This window comes from Puma concolor, chromosome A3, assembly GCF_028749965.1.
Source record: "Puma concolor isolate L17-30 chromosome A3, mPumCon1.1.hap2, whole genome shotgun sequence".
Lineage (NCBI taxonomy): Eukaryota > Metazoa > Chordata > Mammalia > Carnivora > Felidae > Puma > Puma concolor.
Genome location: NC_141669.1, coordinates 119,239,816 through 119,264,840, shown reverse-complemented (window position 1 = coordinate 119,264,840; position 25,025 = coordinate 119,239,816). Strand labels below are relative to the sequence as shown.

Below are 25,025 nucleotides of genomic sequence, written 5' to 3'. Positions count from 1 at the left end.
AAAAAGGTTTTCAGCATTTGTCTTAAGGCTGACAGACTGTGTGGGATTGGTGATCTCCCTCCTAGGGCACAGGTGCTTGTGTGGGACCCCAGAGGTCATAGGGCAGCCACCGCTTCTTGAGTGCTTACTGCATGCCATGCCCTGTGTTGTGCCCCTTGCCACGTCTGCACAAACACATCGAAGTGTCACAACTGTGCTGGGAGGGAAGTACTATGCTTATAGCCATAGAGCTGGGGAACCTGAGGCTCCAACAGATGGAGTGATTTTCCCCAGTTCACATAGTGCATGAGTGTTGGAGACAGGACTAGAGTGCTTTGAGGGTCCCTGGAGATGTCTCTGAAGCAGCTGCGGTCTCCTGGGTCAGAGCATTGAGGGCTGATTCCAGGTGCGAGGCTTTGGAGGCTCCAACTTCCCGCTCTGAGCATTTGCTGAGGGCTGGGCCACCCAGCGCTCCAGGACTTGGAACCACTCCGGACTCCTGGGCCTGGCTTCGGGATCGAGGCCCCGGCTAGTCTGCAGCCCCCATGGAGGGGGTGTGTACCGGAAAGACACTAATGATCAAAACAAGAGGACATCACAGCCACTGTTCTCATTTTCTCTCATTCCGCAGACCTTCCCTGCACTACCTAGAAGGCCCTCTCGCCCACTTCTGAGAATGCTGGACAGACTAAAAGTAGGGAGTGGGGGCAGATGGGTTTTTATGGACCATTCTCCTGCCTAAAACATCAGCTTCTCTCTGACTGTGGCCCTGATAATCCTCGAGATCCCCTCCACCCTCCTCCTGCAGTGTCCGGCCTCATTAATAAGAGGTGACAGATGGAAAGAGGAGGTCAAGGTGATCATGGAATTAGAGTAGGGCTCAGGGAAGACGGGGGAGGTGGCATTCTGACAGGGTTGGCGGTGAGGTGCCCCTCAGACTTGGAGGGTGACGCAACCACCCACAGCCCTCTTAACTATTTGTGTTTGGGACTGGAGATTAGTTTCTGGGATGCCATTAACTGTCAAGCAGGTTGCAGACTGCACAAGAGCACTCAAGCAAGGAGAGACTAAAATCCAGCCGTTGCCCCTTTCACTGTAGAGCCGAATCCACCCAGAGGAAGGGGTGACTTTTTCTGATTCACACAAAGACAACATATGGGCTAGAGGTAAGCCTGTGCATTAAAGACCGGGCCTTAGAATGTTATGTGCAGAGCTTAAGTGTTTTATTTTGACTTAAAACGTATAAATGTATATTTACTCTCCAATCTTTTGATATAGGCCCAAGGCCTTTTCTTTGAGGAGTCCAGGGGTCGGAATTCCCATTCATCACCTATGTCTATAATTTCTAATGTTGGTGTCTCGAAAGTGGAAGGGACTCTCGTGAAGTGACCCGCAGGCAGAGGTCTTGCCGATTTCTCTCTCACAGCTGTCCTGTTCGTATCTAGTTACAAAGCGCTATTTTTACAGTTTGCCATCATTGGGGCCTCACAGACACCTAGCTAGATCCCAAAGCTTCTGCACGGCTGCGTTTGTCCGTGGGTATTTGCAAGACATTGTTGCTGAAGGGGGTACCAGCGGAAGACCTCACGTGCAGCCACCTTACTGGTATCTTTCCTTTACCAGTTTTTCAAGCTAGCATTTATCAAGCATTTACTATGTGCCAGCTGGATACTAAATATGTTTCATGCGTTTTCTGCCACACTAGGAGGTCAGATCTGTCAGTCCCATTTTACCGGTGAGGACCCTGAGGCATAGGGAGAGGGGAATGCTTTGCCTTGTTTTCTGAACGCACAACTCCTATGTTGACTCAGTTCTAAGACATATTTTTTTTCACTTTGCTAAACTTAGGATGTCGACGAAATATAGAATAAATGAAGAAGCCATGATGTGTAAACGTGCTTCTAAAAACTTGTAAACTTTTAGTCTGAAAGCATTTCAAATTTACAGAAAAAGGTACAAGAATACTGCAAAGAATTCCCATATGCCCTTGACCCAGAATCACATATATTATTAACATTTTGCCACATTTACTTCAAAATTCTCTCTCTCACTCTCCATATACATGAATCATTTGAAAGTAAGCTGCAGACGTCATGCCTCTTTCCCCCTAAACATTGCCCCAGAACAAGGAATATGCTCTTACACAATCATAGTATAACTATGAAAATCTGAAAATTTAACGCTGAACAATATACTATTATCTGGTTCATAGTTCGTAGCCTACATTCAGATTTTGCCAACTCTTCCGGTAACGTCCCTTACAGCAGATTTTTCTAGCGCCAACTTCAATTCAGAATTACATGTTGCATTTTGATGTTGTATCTCTGTCATCCCTTTTAAATTCCTGTCTTTTCTTTCTTCCCATTGACATTTTTGGCGAGTCAGGCCAGTTACTTTGTAGAATGTCCTAAATTTCAATTCGTCGGGTTGTTTTCTCACGATTTCATCCAGGTTACACACTTTTGGCAGGGGGACCAGGTACGTGATAGCTTCTCGGTATATCCCATTGAGAGGCACATATGTTGGCTTGTCCTATCAATATGATGTTAACCTTGAACACTGGGCTAAGGTGGAGTCCATCAGGTTTCTCCACTATCGTGATCGCTCTTCTTTTGTAATTAAAAAGCCATTTGGAAGGAGACACTTTGAGACTGTGAATATTCTCCTAGCAAACTTTCAACAGTTTTAGCACCCATGGATGATTCTTATTCCAATTTACTGCTATTACAGTTGCAAAGCTGTGATTTTCGTATGCTATCACCCCTTCTGTATTTATTAGCTGGCATTCTGCTATAGGGAAGATGTCTCCTTCCTCTCCCATTTATTTCAAGAGTAGAGACTCATGGATTCTTCTCACATTAGTCAGTGGGAAATAATGCATTACTGTCATTATTTATGCTGATGTTTTATTGTCACTGAGGCAGGATATGAGCCCAGGTCCGTCTGATGGCAGAACCTATGTTCCAGACCACTCTTCTATGCTCCACTCTGTTTACTAGCTTTTACCTTGAGCACACTGCCTAAATTCTCTAAAACTCAGCTTTAATACTGGAAGGATCTAAGAGACACGTGTGACACATGACTGAGATTCTAAAGGGAAAGTCTGTGGCATTGGCCCTCTGCTGGGTCCTAGGACAACCCTCGTTCCCTGCCAGGCCCTCAGCACCGTTCTGTTCAGTCAGGTTCAAGTTGCACCAACCTAACACCTGGTCCTCTACTAGGGGCTTTGTATACACAGATGAGTGAGACCTGGCCTCTGCCAGGTTGAGGCTGCTCCACACCACTGCATCCCAGAGAAAAACAATGTGGAATAGAGCCACAGCTGAGCCATGATGGGCTTGTAGCACGAATGAGACATAAACATTTGTGGTCATCAGGCCCTGCGGTTTGGGACTGGTTTGTCCCTGCAGTATAACCTGTCTATTACCCCCCGTCCTAGTTTCTGAAAGTACAATTAGGACCAAGCCAGACTTAGTTCCTGCTTTCACGGAGCTCGCAGTCTACTTGGGAAGACCGATGCTAACCAAACGAATAGTTATTTAAGCACAATTATGTTAAGGGCTACAAAGGAAAAGCACTTGGTACTGGGACATCATCTAACCAGGGTGCCTGACTTCATCGAGAAAACCAGGGAAAGCTTCTGAGGAAGCAACAGTAAAACTAAGACCTTAAGAATGAGTCTGAGAGGGCCTGGTAAAGAAAGGCAAGCGAGATATTTCAGCAGAGGGAACAGCATGTGCAAAGGCCCTGGGAAAGGGAGCCTTCAGGTTTCCTGCACTTTCCAAGCTTGCTTCTTCAGGTGCCTCTCAGTTCTGTGAGCCCAGAGATCCTACTGATACATTTCCTTTGTGCTTAAATTAGCTGAAAGTCTACTGCTTTCCACCAAAGAAATCTACACTGTGTGCTTTAGGCAGGAATTTTTGGCTACAGTCTGTACCCAGAGTCAACATCAACCCAAGTCTCTCAAATAAACTCCCACCTCAACAGACTCGTTGGCCAGAAAGAAGTTCCTGTGCTGAGTATATGTGGGCTCATCTGGCTTCTCCAAGGAAAAGTCGAGAGCATCCTTTTCTGCAACTAAGGATCGAAAAGCGATCTGATTTCCTTTTTTTGGTTTGTTGGTTTCGTTTTGTTGTTGTTGTTGTTGTTGTTGTTGATTCTTTGGAACAAGGCATCGTTCTACAGAGTGCCAGGGGAGCAAAGCCCAGCAGAGTCTCTCAGCCACACTCCGGCACCCATTACCTCCTCCCATCCCCATGTCAGGGGTAATCTCCTGGCATAACCTGAGCCAAAAAGAAAGAAAAAAGAATCTCTGCCCTCTGGGATAGATTTAAATTCCCCAAGTCTTCTCTTTCCTCAGCCTTACCCATTTCAGTCAATCCTATTTTTAAAGCCCAAATCCCAGGAATCATCCTCAATTCTTTTATTTACCCCCTCACATTTGAGCAGTCATCCAGTGCCGACAGCCCTGCCTCCAAAATACATCACAAATTAGCCCACCTCCCTGTATCACCACGGTCTCCACCCTGGGCCAAGCCACCACCACCTAGACACTTATCTTGGCCTCCCCACTGTCTTCCCACCTCTCCTCTTGCTCTCCAATCCGTTTACTTTATAGCTAGAGAGATCTTTTAACACAGAGAGGTTAAAAATGCAGACTTCAGGTCCATGTGGCCTGGAGTCAAATTGAGCTCGAGCACCTGTGGCTGTGTAGCCTTAGGCACTTGACTTCATCTCCCCGAATCTTCTTTTCCTGGTCTTTAAAATAAAGATAATACAATCTGTTCTTTATAGAATTACACTGAAGATTAACAATGTCAACGCTCAGTGTCTGGCACACGGGAAGAGCTTAATACATCATTATTGTTCCTATCATTAATGGGTTGAGGACAGGAAGAATATTGGGCACTTGCCCACATTACCACTAGATGTCGCCACAGTCCTTGCTAAAACAGCAGCACTTGTTTCCCAAGTCTGGAGCAAAAAAAAAAAAAAAAAACCTTAGAGTTGGAGAAACTGAGGAAAAAACCAGCAGGGACCTCTCAAGTTCATGAAAGCAGGTCCAGGATTCCAAGCCACTGGTCCTGCCCCCTTAAGGATGGCAAATTCCACACCAGGGCTCCCACAGCTCATCCTGCCCCTGGAATAACCTGCTATCCATTTGAACTAACAGGTACCCGTGAGTGCTAACTGCGCGACAGGACCCATTCTAAGCATTTTACAATATGAACTCACTGAATTGGCAGAAATAACTATAAGAGGTAGATTCTAATGGTTTCTTCATTTTATGGATGGGAAAAGTGAGGCACAGGGAGGGTCAGTAAGTTGCTCAAGGACACACAGCTAGAAAATGCAGAGTGGGATTAAAACCCTGGCATTCTGGCTGCCGTCTGTGCATCCCAGAGCTTACTTCTTTGGTCACCTTGGCAATAATGTTAATTATTACATTTTAAATCTTTTGATATTATCACATAGCTTCTTTGATGATTTAACAAATCACTGCTGTTCCATTACGGATTACCTTTCCCCAGTCTATGTCTTGGGAAGGAAACAGCGTTGATTTTCAGAAAAAGCGATTGTCAAATGGTGTGATTACATAGGAAATTAAGTATTGTAGTTTCGCAAAACATCACTCTATAAACAACATAACCTTTTGCTGATTCTTCATCATTTAGCCCTAAGTTTGCTATCCAGTCCCAACAGAATTCCATGGACTTGGTCACTGGCTAAATCGGAGGCTTGGAGGACAAATGAGAAAGGAAGGAGCTTGGTCAGGTCTTTAATTCATTCACTCATTCATTCATTCCACAGTGACCGCGTCCTATTCCCTGCCTGGCCCTGTACGAGGCTCTGAAGCCAAGAAATGACCCCTACATTAGCCCTGCCCTCAAGGAGCTCACAGTCCAGTGAGAGTTAACAGACAGGAAGTACACACACATTGGCCCTGCTTAATTGACCATCTCCCCAGATTGTCTGTAGATGGAGTTTGTCTATTCCCTCCATTCCTAGCATAGTGCCTGGCCCATGTTAGGTACTAGATAAATGTTTGCTGAAATGAAAACAAAAGCTTCGCAGAGCAGGCAGCAATTTGATCTGGGGCTTTGAGGATTAGAAAACTCTTGACAGGTGAAGACAGAGGAGAGGACACACCCTCTCAAGAGGAAGAATGACAGGGTCATTGTAGAAAGATCTGTAGAAAGGCTTCTGTGTGGAGGATGATGGCTTTGGGTGAGATGCGGGGCACTTAGAGGCTGGTTCAGGGCCCAGTGGTGAGTGGATGGTGGCCTGGACCAAGGCTTTGGAGGTGGGGACAGAAAAGGCCTGATGGAGGATTGAGGAAGGATGGACAAGCCTTGGGGAGTGTGGAGCAGGAAAAAACAGGAGCCGTGGGTGAGTCTGGCTGTCTGGTGGAGCAGAGCAAGTTGGAGAGGACTTGGAAGGAAGTTGAGGTCTGTTGAGCAAAATTTAGGGGCATAAAGACCCTTCAGGTCCCTCAAGTCAGAGCCCAACTTTGGTGTCATTTCTACCACCTCGAACTGCCGTTGGAGGGTAGAGCAGTCTTGTGGATACAGAGGAAGCGAGCCAGCCGGGCAGGAGCCAGCCACATGTGAGTGAGAAGCCCTGCCTCACTTTCTCCAGTTTTCTGGGGCCCCAAGGGGAAGAGGGCTGGCCAGGGAGGCCTTGTCAATGCCCAGACCTAGCATGAAGGTTACTGGAAGGCAGAGTCTCTCCAAAAACTGCCTTCTGATTCTTGCTCAGCAGCACAAATCACATACTGTGGATTGGGAGGACATCGTCCTCTCTTTTATTATATTTTATTTTTCTTGGGCTATAACACACATAAAGTATATAAAGTCTCCTAATCTTAAGGTATAGCTTGATGAATTTGTGCCCATGTAGTCACCAAGCAGATTAAGATATAGACCTTTTCCAGCATCCCAGAAAAGTCCCTCTTATTCCTTTTCCATCTCTACTCCCCTCCCCGCGACCCAGGTAACTACTATTCTGATTTCTATCACCATAAGTCATTGTTGCCCACCCTTGAACTTTATATATGAACGGAATCATACCATATGTATTGTTTTTGTGTCTGGGTCCTTTTAGTCAGCTTAATGTCACTGTATGTGATATTAATCCACATATCACATGTCAGTATATTATACTTTTATATGTATAATATAGTATTCCATTGGATGAACGTGCCATAATCTGTCAGTTCTCCTACTGATGGACATTGAGCTATTTCCAGTTTAAGCTATAAATAAATCTGCTAAAATTCTTTCGTGAGTCTTTTTGTAGACATAGGCACTCATTTCTCTCAGAATGAATACCTAAGAGTGGAAATTCTAGGTCACGGCAGAGGTGTATGTTCGGATTTAGTAGAAACCGTCGGTTAGCAGAAGTGGCTGTACCAATTTCCTCTCTCACCAGCTGTATGCAAGAATTTCAGTGGCTGCACGTCCTTGTCTCTACTCCGAGACTCCTCTTTTCTTCCAGTGTTGGATACTGGAACACCAGAGATTGGAATGGGTGCGTTGATCCCTCAGCCCATTAGCAGCAAGACAGACCGAGGCCACATCCAGTTTGTTTCTCAGCTGGGGGAGGAGTGGACATCTTGATGTGGATGTGACTCTAGGAACTGGGGTAGTCATCTTATGACCATGAGCATGAAACCATCATGAGGATAGCAGATCAAAGATGGAATTAAACCTGGGAGATGGAATGTCCATGATGACACTGCACTGCCAAGCCACTCAATTAATTTGCCATTGGGTGGCAGCCTTCTTATTTTTAAGCCAATTGATTTGTGGATTTTTTTTTTTTTTTTGGTGGTTTTCTTTGTTTGTTTGTTTTGTTTTGTTGGCGGGGGTGGGGGACTTATAAAGGATATAGTCTATTAGCCCTCCTTTTAACCAAACCCAGTGGTGCCATTTCTGTCCGCCACAGCAATCGGCCCCACTGAGCACTTTCTCCTTCTTGAAACCTTCTCGTTGGGATCCCATATTCACCTGGTCTTCCTCTTACCTGTCTGGACACTGCTTCTCAGCTTCCTTTCTTGGCTCCTCCTCCTCTACTTTTTTTTGTTTTTAATCTATCTTCCCTCCCTTGGGATCTCATCCAGCATCATGATCCCATCCATCACCTGTGTGCTGATGTTACCCAAATATGAATCTCCAGCCCAGACCTCTCTTCTGAGCTCATCTCATATAAAAATCCCTGTTGACCCTCTCCACCTAGATGTTGCCCAGACATTTCAGATTTGCCTTGTCAAAGTCAAACTCTGTATCCTCTCCCTCAATTTGATCCTTCTTCAGGTTTCACTACCTTAGTGAAGGGCTCTTGACTCCTTCCTACTCAAGGCAAAAACCTAGATGTTCTTGCCATTGCCTTAGCACACACCCACATGCAAGCTTTCATCCTTTACTTCTCTACCTCCCCAAACCGCCACCCTGAGTCATTGTTACTTTGCAGCTAGAAAGTTGCAACAGCCTTCTAACTGGTCCCCCCACACCTGCTCCCAACTGTCTTCCAAGCCATGCAGCCAGGGTAGCGTTTCAGAAATCCAAATTTGTTATCATTCCCCTTATGAAAATGGCTCCTCATTACTCTCAGGATAAAATCCAAATTCATTTGGTACCATTACCTGCCCTACTCCTTGCTCATCCCTCGTGCCCCCGCCGCCCCCAACTCCTTCCCACCTCATCTGGCACAAATGGTTCTTTCTGCTTAGTGCATTTCCCCTTACTCTTGCCCTGCACAACTCCTAACTGTCCTTGGTTTCTCAATCTAAATGTCAGCTTCGCAAGGATGATCCACCCTTACCCTCACCCTATGTCAGGACCCCATTCATTTTTCATAATCCTTACTTTCCCACCGCGCATCCCATGCTGCATAACTATATATTGATTTGATTAATATTATTGACACATAGTGATTATTTGATGACTCTCTTTCCTCCTCCACCCGCCGCCCCTACACTTCACCCCACTAGAATGGCAGGTTGGAGCAGTGTCTAAGCCGCCCTCTACTCCACTTGCTTTTAGCAATGCATTTAACAGAGAGTAAGCGCTCAAGGAATGCGCTTAATTAGCTGATAAATGACTCATTCAATCCCCCATAACAACGCTGTGGAGTAGGCATTTCATCAGACCTAGGGAAGCTGGGTGAGAACCGGGGTAGGCAAGTTGCCCGAGGTATAGTGAAAGCGGAGGAATCAGGTCCTGCCCCACGTTTGGTCTTAAATTCTGAACCTGGTTTTTCCGCTCCTGAACTTTGGCCGCTTGGTGAAAGAGCCAGGGAGGGGGCGGACTTTGAGCCACAGGAAGGTTTTCCCGGATGACACGGGCGATCCACATGGGGCATTGGAATCAAGAGTTCACCCACGGAAACTAAGGAACGCCCCCTCCGCTCTCAAAGAGTAAGGATCACAATCTGCTGCATATGCATGAGGGGACCATGAAACCGTGATTCGGGACTACCCAAAACGCGCCTGATTGAAAATTCTTCGGGCTTGAAGACTTGAGAACCTCCAGAATTCCTCACACATACATAGAAAGTTTTCAAAGGCTCATATAAAGCGGATATTGAGGGAATATCGGGTGAGGACGATCCAGGTTTGGGTCTTTTGATCAGGCGTCTGCTGGAGGCAGCCCGATCCCAGGAGGGGTCCTCGGTCTGCTCCACTAGAAGACGAAGGGGGCGTCTCCCCGGCTTCCTGCGGCGTCGGCGGCGAGCTGAGGTGGAGGCAGGCTGCGGCAGCGAAGGCGACAGTGGCGGCGGCGCCATGGCAGGGCTCGCAGGTACCGTGGCGTCGGCCTCCTGGGGACGGGATAAGAGGCCCTCAGTGCGGCGGTGCCGCCATGTTGTCCCCTCGGGGTCACCTTAGGCGTCGCCCGGTCCCTTTCTGGGGTTTTCCTTCCGCGCACCCTGGGGGCCACCCCTGTCCGGTGTCACGTGATTGCCCTGTGTGGCCCCAGCCTGGGCCTTGGGGGTCCCTTTCCGGCCCGAGGGCGGGTCACCGGACCCCTGGGTCTCGGTCTGGCCTCCAAGGTCAGCGCTCGCCTGTCTGTTCCCAGGAAGGGACAGACAGAGCCGGGGAGCGCGGAGCTGAGGGGCGCGACTACCGCGTCTTCGGCCCGGGGCCCACGGCAGGGGTCCCGGGTTCCGAGAGTCCTGCCACTCTGTCCCCGCCACTTAAATCGCATTTTTTAAAATCAGAAGGGGCGTGGGGGAGAGGGGAGAGAGGGGTCTTCCCCACACATACAGGCACCCGCTTTGGTGTCTGAGGTGATGAGGTCATAGGTTGACGCTCTGCCTTGAGTCGCGGGTGCTTCTCACTCCCTCGTAACTTTTCAGGTCTGGACACCCGTTCCCTTTTCTCCAGTGTATATGGGGAGTGGCCCTCAAGGGCAGCTGAAGGAACGGAATGCCTGGCACACCCGTGGCCTAGAAAGAAGAATGGGGGCTGGGGAACAGTTGCTTTTTCCTTCCCCCTTCCCCCGTCCCAACCTTCTGTAAATTCCTTCCAGGCCTCCGTGTTCCTTTTCAACGCTAAATGTTGGGACAGCCTGGGGTCTGTCCTGGGGAGGAAATGATCTTTCTGTTTATAGGTTCGGATCGTGTTTTATCCCTTTCAGGGAACTGGTGTGTTGGGAACAGCTTCTGTTTGCCCTGCCTGACACGGTCCAACCATCCCCTCAGCCTTCTGGACGGCAACACCAAAGCCAGGACCAAAAAAAAAAAAAAAAAAAGGTTCCAGCTTAAGTGCTAATGCCAAGTGTTAGATCTTGTCTATGTGTTTGTTTCAAATCAGACAGACTCATTAATGTCAAACAAATCTGTTACCAGATTCAGAGGCCTGGTCAGTTTCCAGTGACCAGATCAATTCCATAGCTGAAATTGGTCTTGTTAGAGTTGCTGCCAGAAACAGCTTAACCTTTTATCTGTAACGTGTTGTTTCAGAGAGGAATCTGGAAGTCTGGGTTTGGCTGTCTTTTTTGTTGTTCTCTTATCTTCGAAACGTATGCATTCCATCTCAAGCCTGTCACTGTGTGCTATATACCAAGGATCATGCGTTGCCTGCCTCTTTGGCTTCCTGTTCTGGGAATGCTCAGGAATCGGGATCCTGCCGGGGTACGGGCCCTGTGGGAGGGAGAAGGGGCGGAAGGGAGGGCCAACCAGATCCTTCTCAGAGAAGGTGGTGACCTGTCTCTGGGGCAAATAGAGGAAGTCAGAGGTCACCAGGGAAAAAGAGCGTGTTGCTAAACCAATGTTTTGTGTGGTGTGTGCACGCTTGTGCACATTTAAATCTCGGGGGGTAAAACTAACTGCAAATTCAGAATTTCACTTTAGGATGCTGGCTCCTGAGTAGACACAGTTTGAAAATAGGGGATCTAGCACATGGCTCTCAGCAAACCTGCTCCCTCATCCAACCCAGGTGTAATGAGCTGTGGCTGTCCTGCATGAAGCTTGGGAAACTCTCCGCCCCCTCAGTCACAACCCAGATGCTCCACGGATAGAGATGACACTGTCACATAGCACCCCACACGTCTGAAAGCCACGGTGCCCAAGCCCTCCTGGAGCTTAACCTGACTGGTTAGGCTGAGACACTAACATCTTCTTGGGGTATTAGTGCCAAGGATCGTGCCCGTTGGTGTCCTGCAAAGCCATTCCAATCCCCTCACAACTCATCTGCTGTATCCTTGGTCTCACAGGGGCAAAGCCTTGTGGTGGTGGCAGAAACAGTTTAGGAAGAAGGGAGGCCTGTGGACTAAGGGTCTTGCAATGAAACTCTAGTGATTTTCAACTTCTACCATTGCTCTCTATCAGAATAAAATGTTTTCATGGTATTGCTTCTGGAAAAATTTTTGTAAACAAGGTGTGTCTGGACCAGACTTCTAGGCACCACACAGGAATAGAAAGTGAACGCATTCCCTCTGTCTTCTCCAGTGGGTTGTGTTTGCTGCCAGAACATGAGGGTTTGGGGGATGAGGGGTGAAAGTGGAAGAGTAGACATTGCACACTCAAGCCTACCCATGTGGATGCAGGCCATCAGGACAACCCTTGCCTGGAAGTCTGTCATCTCACCATGCCACACGGATGGACGGATGGAGCAGCCCCACAGGTGGGCTTTGCCAAGATTATCTAGAAAGCCCCCGGGCTGCCAGCAGCCTCCTGGCTTTTAAAGGGGGCACAGGAGGCTAAGGGGAGAATGCTGTGTCCAGAGCAGCCAGACCCTTGCATGCCTGTCTACCTGAACCTGGCTGCCTTATAACTGGGCTGAGGTTAGAGCATCTGGGACAGTGGGGCTGTGGGCACACCCCTTGAAGGCTCTGAGGGGAGGCAGCCTTCATTGAAAACACATGGGGAGATGTTCATGGTTCTGTGGGTTTAGTGTGGAAAACCACAGAAACTCCCAGTCGAGGCCTGCCAAGGTACAGCTTCGGAAGGGAGGTGTGGGCATTGCCTGCTGATGAGTCACCCCGGGGCAAGAGGAGACCTGTCTCACCTTCAGGCTATAGTACAAGCAGGAGCCACCCAGCCTAAGGAAGATGGAGTCTCTCATTATACATCCCTACCCCAATCCTGATGAGTCCTGATTGGCACTTTGGTGACAGAATGTTTCTAGAATCCTGGAGTTCACTGGGATCTTAGCAGCCCTTTTACAGAGGGGAGCTAAAGGTGAGGGGTAGGAGGTAACCTGGCCAGCTTCCCTGGGCTGATTGATGATAAAGCCCAATACCGGAACTGAGGTCTGCCCCCTCCACCCACGTAATTCTCTGATGCTGTACTGAAGTTATAGATGCCTCTAGAGGTGCTTGCAGTGGGTTTAGAAACAAGGGGGTGCTCAGAAGAGGGGAAACATTATCTGGCTCAGGGTGGGCAAGGTGCTTTGTGCCCCAGAAGTGTTTGTGACAACTGTGACTAAGGGATTTGAGGAAGTGGCAGGGAGAGAGAGATTTATGGCCCTCCAGATTCTCCCTTGGTGTTGACCCAGGAACAGGTGTATAGTGACAGGGACACATGAAGCCAGAGACAAGGCTGAACAGGCGGCAGGGCCATTTGGTGAGGCAGTCAGCTGACCATGTGAAAGGAGTCCTGAGTCACTCAGGAGTGAAAGAGGGGAGAAAGAAGTGAGGAGCCAGCCAGCCCACCCACCCTGACATGACAGTTGAGAGCCCAGGGCCAGGGACCTGGTAAGCACCCCTAAAAATACGGAGGCTAATGCCTACAGAAGTGAAGAACCCACTCATGGAGAGATCTGGAGAGTAGTAGCGGGGCAGGGCAGAATGCCCTTGCAGTGGTCCTGGTAGAGGTTATACGGCCTAGAGGGATAAGCTGGGCAGGGGAGGCACCACACCATACCTCTTATCCCACACTCATTAAGCCAGTGCCTACCCTGCCAGTGCTCATTTCCTTGGGGCTCCTGGATGGAGATAAAATTTTGTGTTGTAAAGTCCTGATTGTCCCTTGGTCCTTGACACTCCATCTTGAGGGCTACTCCCACCTGTTGCCTCCCATCTTTCCTGCTGATTGCCTGCCACGGCCCCTTATTCCAGGACAGTGAAGGCACCCACCCCTCTGGGTAGGGGAGATGGTCCCTGATTCTGCGACCACAAACTGAGATGTAGACTTTTCTCTTTGGAGTGGGGGAAGTGGTCCTTTTTCTCAAAACAGTGTTAAATGAAGTTGGAACTGAGTGTGTGAGGGTCCCAGCTTATTCCCATTTTGTTGCCTCCCCCTCCCTCCCTCTCCCAAGTAGTGTACCGCCGCCCGCCCCCCCCCCCCCAACTCAGTGGGTGCATCAGCTCGGTCTTAGGAGTATGTTTCGAAGCTGCAAAGGAGTCACAAGAGACAGCTGTTTGGTGCACCTCCACCACCCCGCAGGGTCCTAGGACACTGTGCGAGATGGGGGAGGTACTGGTTTTTTATTTTTTGTAGAGGTGGTCCCTGTCCTCCAGGAGCTTACAATCTAGCTGGGGAGACACAACTAATGCACACTTATACAATCAGTACAATTAGCGATTACCACAATATTGACCACAACTGCGTGAGACCAGGGAAAGCAAGATCAGTGAGGGGCTAGGGGCTCGGAGAAGGTGTTTTAGTAAAGATGGGATTCATTTACTGGTTGAATAAGTCCAAATTGAGTGACATTTCTTTGGGGTGGGCTTAGAAGGCAGTGGGGGGGGGAGGGGAATTGAGGGAGCAAAGGCAGCAAGGCTGGAATGCACGTGTTGTAGGCAAGGGACAGTGAGAGGGCCCCACTCTATTTCTTAACCCTCTTCCCTCACTCTTGCCCTCCAGTCCCGCCACACAGGCACGCAGTTGGCGCCTTGTCTGCTGCATCGAGATTCAGGGCTTCCGCTGGTGATGATGGAATATCCATTCTGCTGGCTGGTATGGTTGTCTGGATCTCTGTGGTGGGGCCTGCTGGCATGGCCATGGCTGCGGGGCTGGGTTGGCGCTGTCCCGACTTGGTCCAGATCAGAATGCATTGCCTGTGCCCAGATCTCGGGGGTCTGCTCCCCCCACCCCCCTCCTCCCTCTACCCCACCCAGTGGTCAGAGGGGCGCAAAGGGGTTTGGAAGGGATCTGGTATTGTCATTGTCGGTGCTGCTTCTCCGGGGGCCTACCGGCCCCTCACTGACCTTGGCAAATGCTCCTCTGGCGAGAGAGCACAGGGGACCCCCCATTCCTGCGCGGCACTGGCTCCCATGCTGGCCGAGAAGCACAGGAGCACCTGGTGACGCGGCCGCCCAGGGCTGGGGGTTGGGGCCTCAGTTGGGGGCTCGCTGCCGGCGCTCTCCCAACACCTGCCGCCCGGTCCTCGACACCGTGTACGCCAGCTTCTGCAGGGAGTACCTGAACACCTGCGGTGAGAGACCCAGGACCTGCCCTTAGAGGCAGGTACCCGCAGCGAGTCTGCAGCGCTGCCGTGCCCCCCCCCCGCCCCCCCCCCCTCCTGCCCCGCCTGCCTGTCGGACTTCGAGAGGCAGGCGCGGGCGCAGCTTGTCCACGAGTCAGGGCAGCTGGAGCTTTTCCAACTGTGCTGAAGGCTGCATGGCAGCAAGCTGATTGGACCCACAACTTAGGTATACCTCACTTCTCGCAATGGGCTGTGTCCCTGGAGGATTCCGAAAAGCGAATCCTACCCAGTAAATGCAGCATTCCAGGAACACCTTAAAGGAAATATGCGATTCCTTTGGCAAAGGGATTCCTTTAGCAGGGAATTCTTCCTGCAAGGGGGTGCTTTTAGGGTAAACGATTTTATGGGCAAAGTGCTTTCTTCTGATTTATTAATTTTTACAAAGCACTTTGTCTCTATGATTTCTTTTTTAAATACAGTGAATTGTCTTTTATTGGGAGCGCTTTTTTTTTCTCTTCCATTTCTCCTGCAAAGAACCTTTTCTAATTGTTTTCTTCAAAGCGCTTTTATCCGATTCATTTTTTTCTGTTAGCTCCTTTGTCTAATTTTTTTCTGCAATGCGCTTTTTATCTAGTGCATTTTTTTTCTGCCAAGTGCTTTTACCAGATTTATTTTTCCTGCAATGCGCATTTTCTCTAATTCATTTTTCCCGCGAATTACTTTTCTTTAATTCGTTGTGGGTTTTTTATGAAGTGCTTTTTATTTTTTCTCTGAGAAGTGCCTTTTTCTAACTTATTTCTCATCCCACCTTCGCAAGCGCTATATATGTTTTTAAAAGACAATTTCCCCGCAATGCGCAATTTTTTAAAACGGAAAATTCTGCTATGCGAGGGTAAAGTCTCTTCGCAAAACAGGAGTGCCCCGCCTCCCTCCTGGGGTCGAGTCTGGGTGTAGCGGGTTTTTCTTACCGCGTTGGTCGCTAAGAGCCTTGGCGATCGTCAGTGGCTGGCGCCCGCCGCGCCCCAACTCTTTGTTCCCGGCCGGGCGCGGGCGCACTGGGAAGGGTCTGCGCGTGGAGGAGGGCGCAAGGAACGGGCGGGGGCATGCGGTGCCGACCGCGGCACTCGGGCAGGCAGGGATCGCGGCAATACGGATAGGACCGGTCTGGGAGGCGGCAATTGCGACGTGGGCTTGCCGGTTAAGGGGGCGCGCATCCGGGCCCCTCTCCCACCCGGAACCTGGGCACACTTACCTGCAGTAGCACGCGGAAAATGTACCAGCCGATGATGAGCAGCTCAGCTGAAGCTGCCGCCACTGCCGCCATGGTTGCAAGAGTGGTGGGTGAGTGGTTGAGAGCGAGCGCGGTTCGCCGAAGTCCGCCGGTCTCAGAGTCCGCTGTTGGGCGCACTGCCGCAGCCGCCGTGGCCGCGCCTTAAGTATCCGCCCGCCACCCAAGTGCGCATGCGCGCTTGGGGGTGTCCATGAGGAGGGGTGGCCGGGGGCGCTCCTCATTCGCCGGGAGAGGAAAAAATAATCCATCTGCTCTTTCCACACCGACCCCCGCCTCCTGAGTTCCATCTTAGCCCCTTTCCAGAAGATTCCGCTGTGCCGCTTTTGAATTTTAGTGTAAAATGGAGGGGAACTGCAACTCTTGAGAAGCGCAAAGGGTTAGGGTAGGGGATGCACGTCTTTGGTGTGGAACGCCCCCCCCCCCCCCCCCCGAGCCGTGGCCTACAAATTTAAGACCAGTGTCCCGTGACGCGCCAGAACCCACCTTGGGCATGGGTGGGAAACCAGGAAAACATAACTTAGAGATCATCTGCCCCGCAGAGCAAATAAAAGGTGCCCCTTCCTGGAGCCTTGGCTTCACAGGCCCCTGGTCAGTACTCTTCTAATATTTGATGTGCTGTAAGCCTACATTCTCGGCTTCACAAGAGTCCCTGAGCACATAACCTTTCCCTCATTCCTCGCGTCCCGCTTCGTACGGTAACTACCACGGTGACTATTGTAGGAAAGTGAGCCAGAGCATTGAGCTCTAGGCGCAAAAGTGGTAGTCCCCGGGTATCTACCTTGTGGGAGCGATGCAAGAGGGATTGGTGCCTTTGTGTGCGTGGAAGGAATGGGATGAGCTTACCGAGAAGTGGTCGGAAAGTGCTGTGGGATAGTTTTCTGCTGAACAGGTCTTTTCAGCCTCCCTCTTCTGCTCCCCTCCCCCCAGGCCCTGGTAGGTCTTAACACAGCCAAGGAGGCTCTTTGTACCCGTTGCGCTGGGCGGCTGCAGCCTGGAATGGGGTTTTGCTACCGCCACCAGAGGGTTGTGGCTGCCACAGCTCCATTTCCAGGCACAGCGGGAAGACCTGAACGCGGTCTGGGAGCTCAGCCCCAGCGCACTGGTGGCCTGCTGCTCCAGAGCGCCTCTCCAGCAAGCTGCCTAGCACAGGGGCCAACTGGCATTTGCCCCTGTGTGGATAGAAAATTAATTTTGATTAAAAGCTCACAGAGGTCAGGTTCTATACGGTTGCCAGCAGCAGATGGAAAGTGTAAGTGATCCAAGCGAGGTCAGTGTGGATGAAGTAGCATGGTGATTTTTTTTTTTTTTTTTTTTAACATGTTGACTTTCGAAGAAGTTGGCTGGTTTGGACAAAATGATGCTGGGCTGCCATCTTAAAACAAAATATTTGGTAGTGCCGTCGCTGCAGCTTCGCAGAGCATGCAAAGATCCATTGCCTGCAAACTCCAGCCGGCAGCACGCTGCTCTAGTTCTCCCCTGAGCACCTGCTATGATAGATACTAGATACAGAATCCTATTCTTATTACTTGGGGGTACAGCACTGAGCCCATGGCCATCCATGGCAACCACAGGGCGGTATTGTGAGGTCTGGGCCCCTTGAGGACGGGCTGCAGCCCCAGGAGGCGATACATGATCTCTGCTGGGCAGGGCCCAGGCAAAGCCAGTCCACTGTGCCGGACCTGCCCGAAGAGCCCTCTGGCCCAACCCCGACAAGCCTAGGGGAGACACCCCAGGAGGCTTCCTGGACAGGTGATGTGGAGAGGAGTAGACTTCCATGGGTGGGCAGGGAGGAAAGGGCATTCACATTTGCTGTTGTTAACCATGATCCATTTTCCCAAATAAGTATACATTCTGTTCCTGTTTTTTTTTTTTTTTTTTTTGTCTGTCTGTCTGTCTGTCTGTTTTTTGTCTGTTTGTCTGTTGTGTTGACTTTTCTCTTCAGGATCCCTGCTGCCTTGGTGATCCCGGGCTGACAGCCAGAGAGCACAGCGGCTCAGCTCCTGGAGAGTGAGGGTTGAAGAAAGCGGAGGGCAGCTGCCTGCGCCCGCTGGCTCCCATTGGGTCGGTTCCTGCAGCGGTGCCCGGTGGCCTTGGTGAAGGCCCTGCCCGGCAGAGATCATGTATTGCCTCCAGTGGCTGCTGCCCGTCCTCCTCATCCCCAAGCCCCTCAACCCCGCCCTGTGGTTCAGCCACTCCATGTTCATGGGCTTCTACCTGCTCAGCTTCCTTCTGGAGCGGAAGCCTTGCACGATTTGTGCCTTGGTTTTCCTGGCAGCCCTGTTCCTCATCTGCTATAGCTGCTGGGGAAACTGTTTCCTGTACCACTGCTCTGATTCCCCGCTTCCGGAATCGGCGCACGACCCCGGCGTTGTGGGCACCTAACAGCCTGCCCTGTTAGCTTTCCAAGGAAGCAGAAGATGGGAGGGGAGGCATTGACATAGGTCATAAAGCATTGGAGTTTCAAATCCCGCAGCCCCGCGGGTGCCACATTCCTGACGGCGCCTTTTTTGGCCTGTGATGTTTTATCCTTATAATGTGAATAATGGCACTGACCGGTGCTTTTATTGTAGAGTCCTATAGTCGTGGGTGGTCTTGTGATTGTGTGTGTTCTGTCCCCATCTCGGTTCCTCCCCTTGCTCCCCAAGGCTGGCAGGATGGTCACCCCCCTCGCCTCATTCCTGCGAGGAGTCTGCACCCATCCTGGTCAACCGTCCCGGCATGACCTGGGCAGATAAAATGCCAGTCTCGTCACCTCTGTGACCCCTCCTTGTCAGGGTCTCTTCCCTTCCCAGAATGTTACCAACCCCTCAGTCCCTCTCCTGGTTTCCCTTTAGTTCTCTTCCGCCCCTTTCCTTTTTGGGGGAGCACCTGTCCAAGACAGGGCTCATTTTTGCACTTATCTCGAATTTAAAGAGATTGCTGACGCCCGAGAGCCTCGCTTTTTCATCCTTCTTTCCCCGGTCAGCAGGCTAGACAGAAACATGTCTTGACTGTTTGTTGTCCACAGATCTCCAGTATTTTCTCCACTTCATTTTTAAGAAAGAAGTAACAGATGCTTGTTGCTCTTTCACCTGGGTTTCTGGGCTCATGCTTACCAGCCCAGCCTCGCTTTCTTTGCCCTTCCTCCTGCCTTTCTCAACTGTCCCGAGGAGGGGGGGCCTCATTGTGTCTCCTGTGCATGCTCTGCAGGATTGAGGTGTGGTGTGTCCACGTAGATCTAGCAGTCCCCAGCTGAGTGAATGGAAGAGTACTTGTGTGTTTTTTCATAACAGCCATGATCCCCTTGATAGGTGTTTGAATATATTTTGGTGTGCCGTGAGTGTGTGTGTATGTGTGTGTGTGCGTGTACAAATACATGTGTATATTCCTTTTAAAGAAGCTTTATCGAACGTGTTCTGATTTTGAGGTTTAGCAATAGCTAGCTAGCTATAGTAGGTGCCGCTGCAGTTTTTATTTAGCATGGGGATTGCAGGGTGACCAGCACGCTGGACTCCGAGGTGGTTCAGACAAGACAGAGAGGAGCAGTGGCCATCATCCTCGTGCCAGGAGCTCCTTCAGTCCTGCGCATATAGACTGTACATTACGAAGAATACACAGGAAGACTTTGTGACTGTCACTTGCTTTTTGCTTTTTCTGCGCTTCAGTAACAAGTGTTGGCAAACGAGACTTTCTCCTGGCCCCCGCCCACCGGGGACTAGCATGGTTGTCCGTCCAGTCTAAATCATCCATCCTTCTCTTGCCTGAGTGGGAAGGGCGGTGGGCCAGGCAGAGGACAGAACTGGAGGCAGTCCATCTAGGGAATGGGACCGTGAGGCCACACTTGTGGAACATTTGGACTGCCATTCTGGAGCTTTTATTTCTGGTGTGTTCGTTGCACAGCTGTTTGAAATGTTTAATAAAGCTTTATAAACTTTACTTTGTGGTTTTATGTGGCTGCAGTCCATTTGGGTCGTGGTGTTGGATTTCTAAGTTGGTGGGGGACGGAGGGTAGCATGGAGGGGCTGAGTCCTTGGCGCCAGAGTACCTTAGCCCGAAAATTTGATCTGCTCTCTGGAGAGCAGATGGTGGGGTTGGGGGAGGGGGAGCAGGGGGCAGGCCAGGCGGTGAACAGGAGGGAGTCTCAAGGTTTTTAGAGATGAGACATTTGTGTTTCTCAGCTCCCATGGCTTCTCGCCTGAAACTGTTTCCCTCCATAGGAGATTTGAGTAACCGATCCCTTGACAAACAACTTAGGACAGCTGGAGCTCTAATCATCAAGGATTTTTATGGTGCTGCTTTTGAAGTAAAAATAAAGTGAAACCCCTTATGGCATTTCAAGTGGAAAAATAAATAAGGCTGGCCTCCAACCAGGGGGCTTACGGTGATGGCTGGAAGTGCGAGAGTGTTGCGGGTCCCTGTCGTTGATGGGCACATGCTCCTTGTGACTGTGACCTTTGAGACAGAGTGAGTAGCTTGTCGGGGGCCTGTGCTGGGTGTCCACCTCTCAATGTCTTTTCCTTCTAGAAAACATAACTGGAGCACTGCCTGTCCAAAGCACAGTGCTGTTGTAAGGGTTTATTGAAATAACAGTTATGAAAGGGCTTTGGTAATTTCATAGAAGGTCACATGTTTTACCTAGACTTTTAATTTATTGCTGTAAAATTTTGTGCAGTTTTCTCCTGCCCTTTTAAATCTCCCCACTGTCAGTTTGTCCCCTTTTTCATTCCTAGTGTTGCAGATCAGTGAGTGCTTCCTCTTTTCTTGACCAAAACTGGCCAAAGATTTGTCCATTTCAAAAGTATTTTCAAAGAACTCAACTTTTATTGACTATACCTGCTGAGTATTTTCTATCTGATTCTTTTGTGCTTTTATCTCTGAATTCTTCTCTTCTGGGTTTCTGGATATATTTCACGGTTCAGCAAAGTCTTGACAAGGTGAAGAGTCCTACACGTGGAAAGGATGGTTTGTTCAGCAAACATTGACCCCCTGTACTAGGCTTGCTGGGGATTTCAGGGGCAAGACCCAGACCTGACACTCCAGGAGCACATGATTCTAACCTAGTGGGGAAGACTTAAGAAAATAGACAATTGCAAATTCCAAAAACAAAACAAGCAAAACAAAAAAGGCATTTGTGGCCCCACTCTCCTGTGGAGACACCTGGATGATAAATGAAGCCAAGATTATTGTTTATTTTGCTCTCCCTCAGAAAACAGCTTTCTGTTGTAGGTCAAGCCTGCCTAAGAGTTACAAACAGGCCTCCCTCTGAAAGATTTGTGGCCCTTTCCAGCAGGGAGCCTGCAGCCCACTACCCCCCAAGGTGACTGCCAAATCAGCATTCTGTCTGCCCAACAGTGCTGCTTTCCACCTTGGCAAGGCAGCACAGGCAGCACTCTGCCTCCTGTTCCTGAAACACCTTTCAGGAACATGAAAAGTAGATGCCTCTTCCGGAAAAGAGCAGGGGCACCAAGCCTTAGAAAATCCGACTCTGCAATCCCTCTGTTGCTGTGGCTTCTAGTGTGAAATGGTTCCTCACGTACCTGGTAACCACAAGACCCCATGAGGCATTGGTCTGGGCTTCTTTCAGAACTGGTCTGCACCCTGCTCTGGATATCAGTTTCCTTATAGATCAAATGTAGTCTTTGGAGCAAACTGCAACCTGGCCCTAAATACTGGGGATCCTTTTCCCTAGGATCTTAGAGTTCTCCTGAATGCACTTGAGGAAGGTGACTGAGCTCTGAGAAGGTGGCAGCGTCCTTGCAGGACAGGCTGCATATGCTTTATGCTGTAGTCAGTGTACCAAATGAGCCCAGATATGCCTCTGTCAGGAAGCCTTCCTGGACTTCTTCCCTCTGCCTGGAGATCACTTGCCTAGAGCACTTTACTCAGCCCTCTGTTGAGTGTTAGCACTAGTGCTGGTACTCCTGCTCACCAGACTTCCTCCTAGCAGTCACCGGGTTCCTCCCATCCCTCAAGGGGGCCTGCATTGTTATTCAGTCAGTGGGTACTTTCAGAATCCTTGTAGGGCTAGGCCTGGGGGCCACACAATGGACAAGGTGGAAAGTCCCTGCCATCTGGGAGTCATCCAGGCTAATGGGAAAGGGCAGGACATTGGGCAGATCATCCCACCAAGATGTATAAAACTATGAGTTGTGGCAGATGCTATAACAGGAGACAAACAGGATCTGATGCAGGCCGGGGAGGATTGATGGTCAGGCTGGGACCTGAGGACAAATATAAATGAGCAGTGGAATAATAAATGAGATGTTATTTCTCAGCATTTCATCAAGCATCTCTGTTTTTGCAGATAAAGAAATGGGCTGAAAGTAAAATGAAGGGTCACCAATATCTGGCTGCCCTAGAATCAGCCCTGGAAGGCTTTTGGGTAGAGAGGTCAGGCTGTTCAAAGCTTCGAGGACTGTACTGGGAGGTCCTCAGGGGTCTAAGGCTGACATGCTGGTGACAGGTCCCAAAACTCAGTCCCGAGAACTCTTCAGTCTCCAGCTGACTAGACCCATCACAAACAGGGATCTGACAGGAATAGGGGGTAACCCAATCAGAACAGCATTTTTAAAGTGGGGATTCTTTCAGCCAGGACCAGGACAGCATTGGAGCAGTGAAAGCTGCAGGGCTGTTGAGAAGGCCATTGCTCTGTCCAGCTGGTTGGGACCAGGGAGAAGAGGATCTAAGGAGTGATGGTGGGTGGGGAGGTGAAGGCAGGAGGAAGGTGGGAAGGGAGGGGGACAGAGACTGGTGATGGAAGGAAAGCTACAGGGAAGGAGGCCAGAGAATAGTTGTCACCGGTGTCCAGTCTCCCAGCATCCAGCACAAAGCTCACCTGCTCACACCCCACCCACCCCATAATGGGTAAAAGGGTCACCATTCTGAAAAGAGGGAAGAACTAAGGAGTGCTCTACTCAGCAAGTGGTGGAAGATGGTCAGGACTCAGAGGGGCTTGTCTAGCCCCAGCCCAGCACCCTTCCTCCCTGGTGTCTTCTCAAAAGCCAGAAGAGGGGCAACTGGTCTGGCAGGCTTCAGAGAGAGAGAAGTCAGTATCTTGAGAAAAACTGATTATAGAGTGGGCTTACTTGGGAAGGGAGGAACCTGGCCAAGCAATAGCTGGAGGCTTCATGCAGAAGCACTTGGTCCCTCTTTGGGGTGTTGGGATTCAAACAGTGGGTGGGAGTAGGCTTGGAGCAAACCTTGAGAGGCGAGGCGTCAGGGAGCCCCAGGCCCTATGCCCCTGCCTTTGTGACCACACCTTCCTGAGCCTCAGTTTCCTCACCTGTAAAATGGAGGTCGTAACATCTACCATAGCCTGGCTCAAGACATCATCTTCACACCTATTTCCTCTCTTCTGTGGCCCTCCACCACCAGCTCTTACTGGGCCGAAGCCTCTTAGGGAAGCGATCTGATCATCCAGCTCTCCTACTCATTCGTTCATGTGGGGAGCATTTGCCAGGCCCTGTGCCAAGCTCTGAGACGCTGATGCAGAACAAGTCTGTGCCATCCTTGAAGAGCTCAGCTCAGCAGGACGGAGGCACCAAGGCAGTCAGATAGGCAGATGATTGCAGTGCCATATCTGGCCTCTCCCCTCTTTTCCTGGGCAGCTTGTGGAGAGTCTACACTTGGCTGGCTCACTGCTTCTTTCAAAGCTAAACCCTCGGCCAATTCCCTGACCCGGTGATTGCAGCCCTCTAAGGGGGCCTGGTCCCCGCCTACCTCCATTTCCCATGTGACTTTGCTCTCCAATGCTCATTCTTCTCCAGACCTCTGTTTCCCCATGTGTATGCCAAGGAAGGGGCCATTCCGGAAGCCTTTAACGTTTCCAGAACCATCTTCTGTGAAACATCGGTGAACTTTACCCTTGTTATTTCAGTACCCTTGTTGCTTCTTAGAGATACTGGGTAAAAGAAAGTGTGTTACAACAAGCAAGTGTTTAATGAAAGGATTTCTTGCACTAAAGAATAAACTTCAAATCTTTTGGGTGCGGAATTTTGGAGTCAAGGCACACTTGGGAAGGTCTCTGAGGGAGGAAGACAGACAAAGCCCATCAGTGGCTCCCTGTTGCCTTTGCTCCCAGCTCCTTAGCTTGGCCATCAGAGCCATGTACAACCCTTGAGGGCGGGGGCTTGGTCTTTGTCCCTTGACCAGGCACAGGCCTGACCAGGCCTGGCCGAGAATCTGCTGATTGGCTGGCAGGGGGGATGGATGGAGGGATGGCTCTAATCAATTTCTAGCCTTCTAAGGACTCAGGTGGCCCAGTCCTTCCTATGTGTAAGAGAATTCAGTTTGCCTCCCAGCCTCTTCTCAGCAACTCTGAAGTGACAATATTTTCCACACTCCAGACTAATATTTCACACACAGATATTATGGAGACCACTATTTCTCAGACACATGAGAAGAACCTTGCAAAAGGCTCCTGCCTCTGGCAACAGGTGGCTGTGAGTCCTCTTCCTTCCCTGGGCCTCAGTTTCCCATTTGTAAAATGAGGCAGTTAGACTAGATAATCTCGAGTTCCTTTCCAGCTCTAGCATCACCCTCAGATGCCCTAGTGCCTAGGGCAGTCATTGGACAGGGAGCATGGTAACTCCAGGATCTGGGTCAAGTCCACATATTGGAGCACAGAGGAATCACAGTGATGGCTACGGCCCCCCTAGAAGATGAACTTGGCAGAACTGGCTGGGAGATTTTTCTGCTGCTGGTGAAATGTCCTGGCAGAGTCTATGCAGGTAGGTTGATGCAGGTGAGGGGTGGGGCTGGGCTCTCCCTTCTCTTGTGGTCCCTGAGTAATGGTTCTTTGCAGAATCAGAAACCTCCAGCACTGGTGGGTGCCAACCAGATTCTGCCATTCATATTGGCAAAGTGGGTGAACCATCTTTTCACACTGCCTGGCAGGGCTTCCATAAG

General features: G+C 50.1%; 2 protein-coding genes across 6 annotated transcripts; one reads left to right on the top strand and one right to left on the bottom strand.

Annotated features, from left to right (window-relative positions):
- The first annotated feature begins 905 nt into the window (after nt 1-905).
- On the top strand, nt 906-20,054 carry BLCAP (BLCAP apoptosis inducing factor). Of its 3 annotated transcripts, XR_015249453.1 has the most exons (3): nt 8,658-9,779; nt 10,942-11,112; nt 11,417-11,828. XR_015249453.1 is itself a non-coding variant. In XM_086702154.1 (2 exons), the coding sequence occupies exon 2, from the start codon at nt 18,258-18,260 to the stop codon at nt 18,519-18,521; it is 264 nt and encodes an 87-aa protein (XP_086558280.1). In that variant the 5' UTR covers nt 906-1,145; nt 18,082-18,257; the 3' UTR covers nt 18,522-20,054. The 3 variants fall into 3 exon arrangements, 2 of the variants coding, with proteins under 2 accessions (XP_086558280.1, XP_025787797.1); XM_086702154.1 differs by lacking the exons at nt 8,658-9,779; nt 10,942-11,112; nt 11,417-11,828 and adding exons at nt 906-1,145; nt 18,082-20,054; XM_025932012.2 differs by lacking the exons at nt 10,942-11,112; nt 11,417-11,828 and adding an exon at nt 18,082-20,054 and having other exon boundaries at nt 9,635-9,779.
- On the bottom strand, nt 13,841-16,269 carry NNAT (neuronatin). 3 transcript variants are annotated; one of them, XM_086702158.1, is made up of 3 exons: nt 16,101-16,268; nt 15,086-15,161; nt 13,841-14,852 (listed from the first exon to the last, which is right to left on the bottom strand). In XM_086702158.1, exons 1-3 carry the CDS (start codon nt 16,170-16,172, stop codon nt 14,623-14,625), a joined length of 378 nt encoding a protein of 125 aa, XP_086558284.1. In that variant the 5' UTR covers nt 16,173-16,268; the 3' UTR covers nt 13,841-14,622. The 3 variants fall into 3 exon arrangements, with proteins under 3 accessions (XP_086558284.1, XP_086558281.1, XP_086558282.1); XM_086702155.1 differs by having other exon boundaries at nt 14,624-14,852; nt 15,081-15,161; nt 16,101-16,269; XM_086702156.1 differs by lacking the exon at nt 15,086-15,161 and having other exon boundaries at nt 14,624-14,852.
- Nucleotides 20,055-25,025: the final 4,971 nt, after the last annotated feature.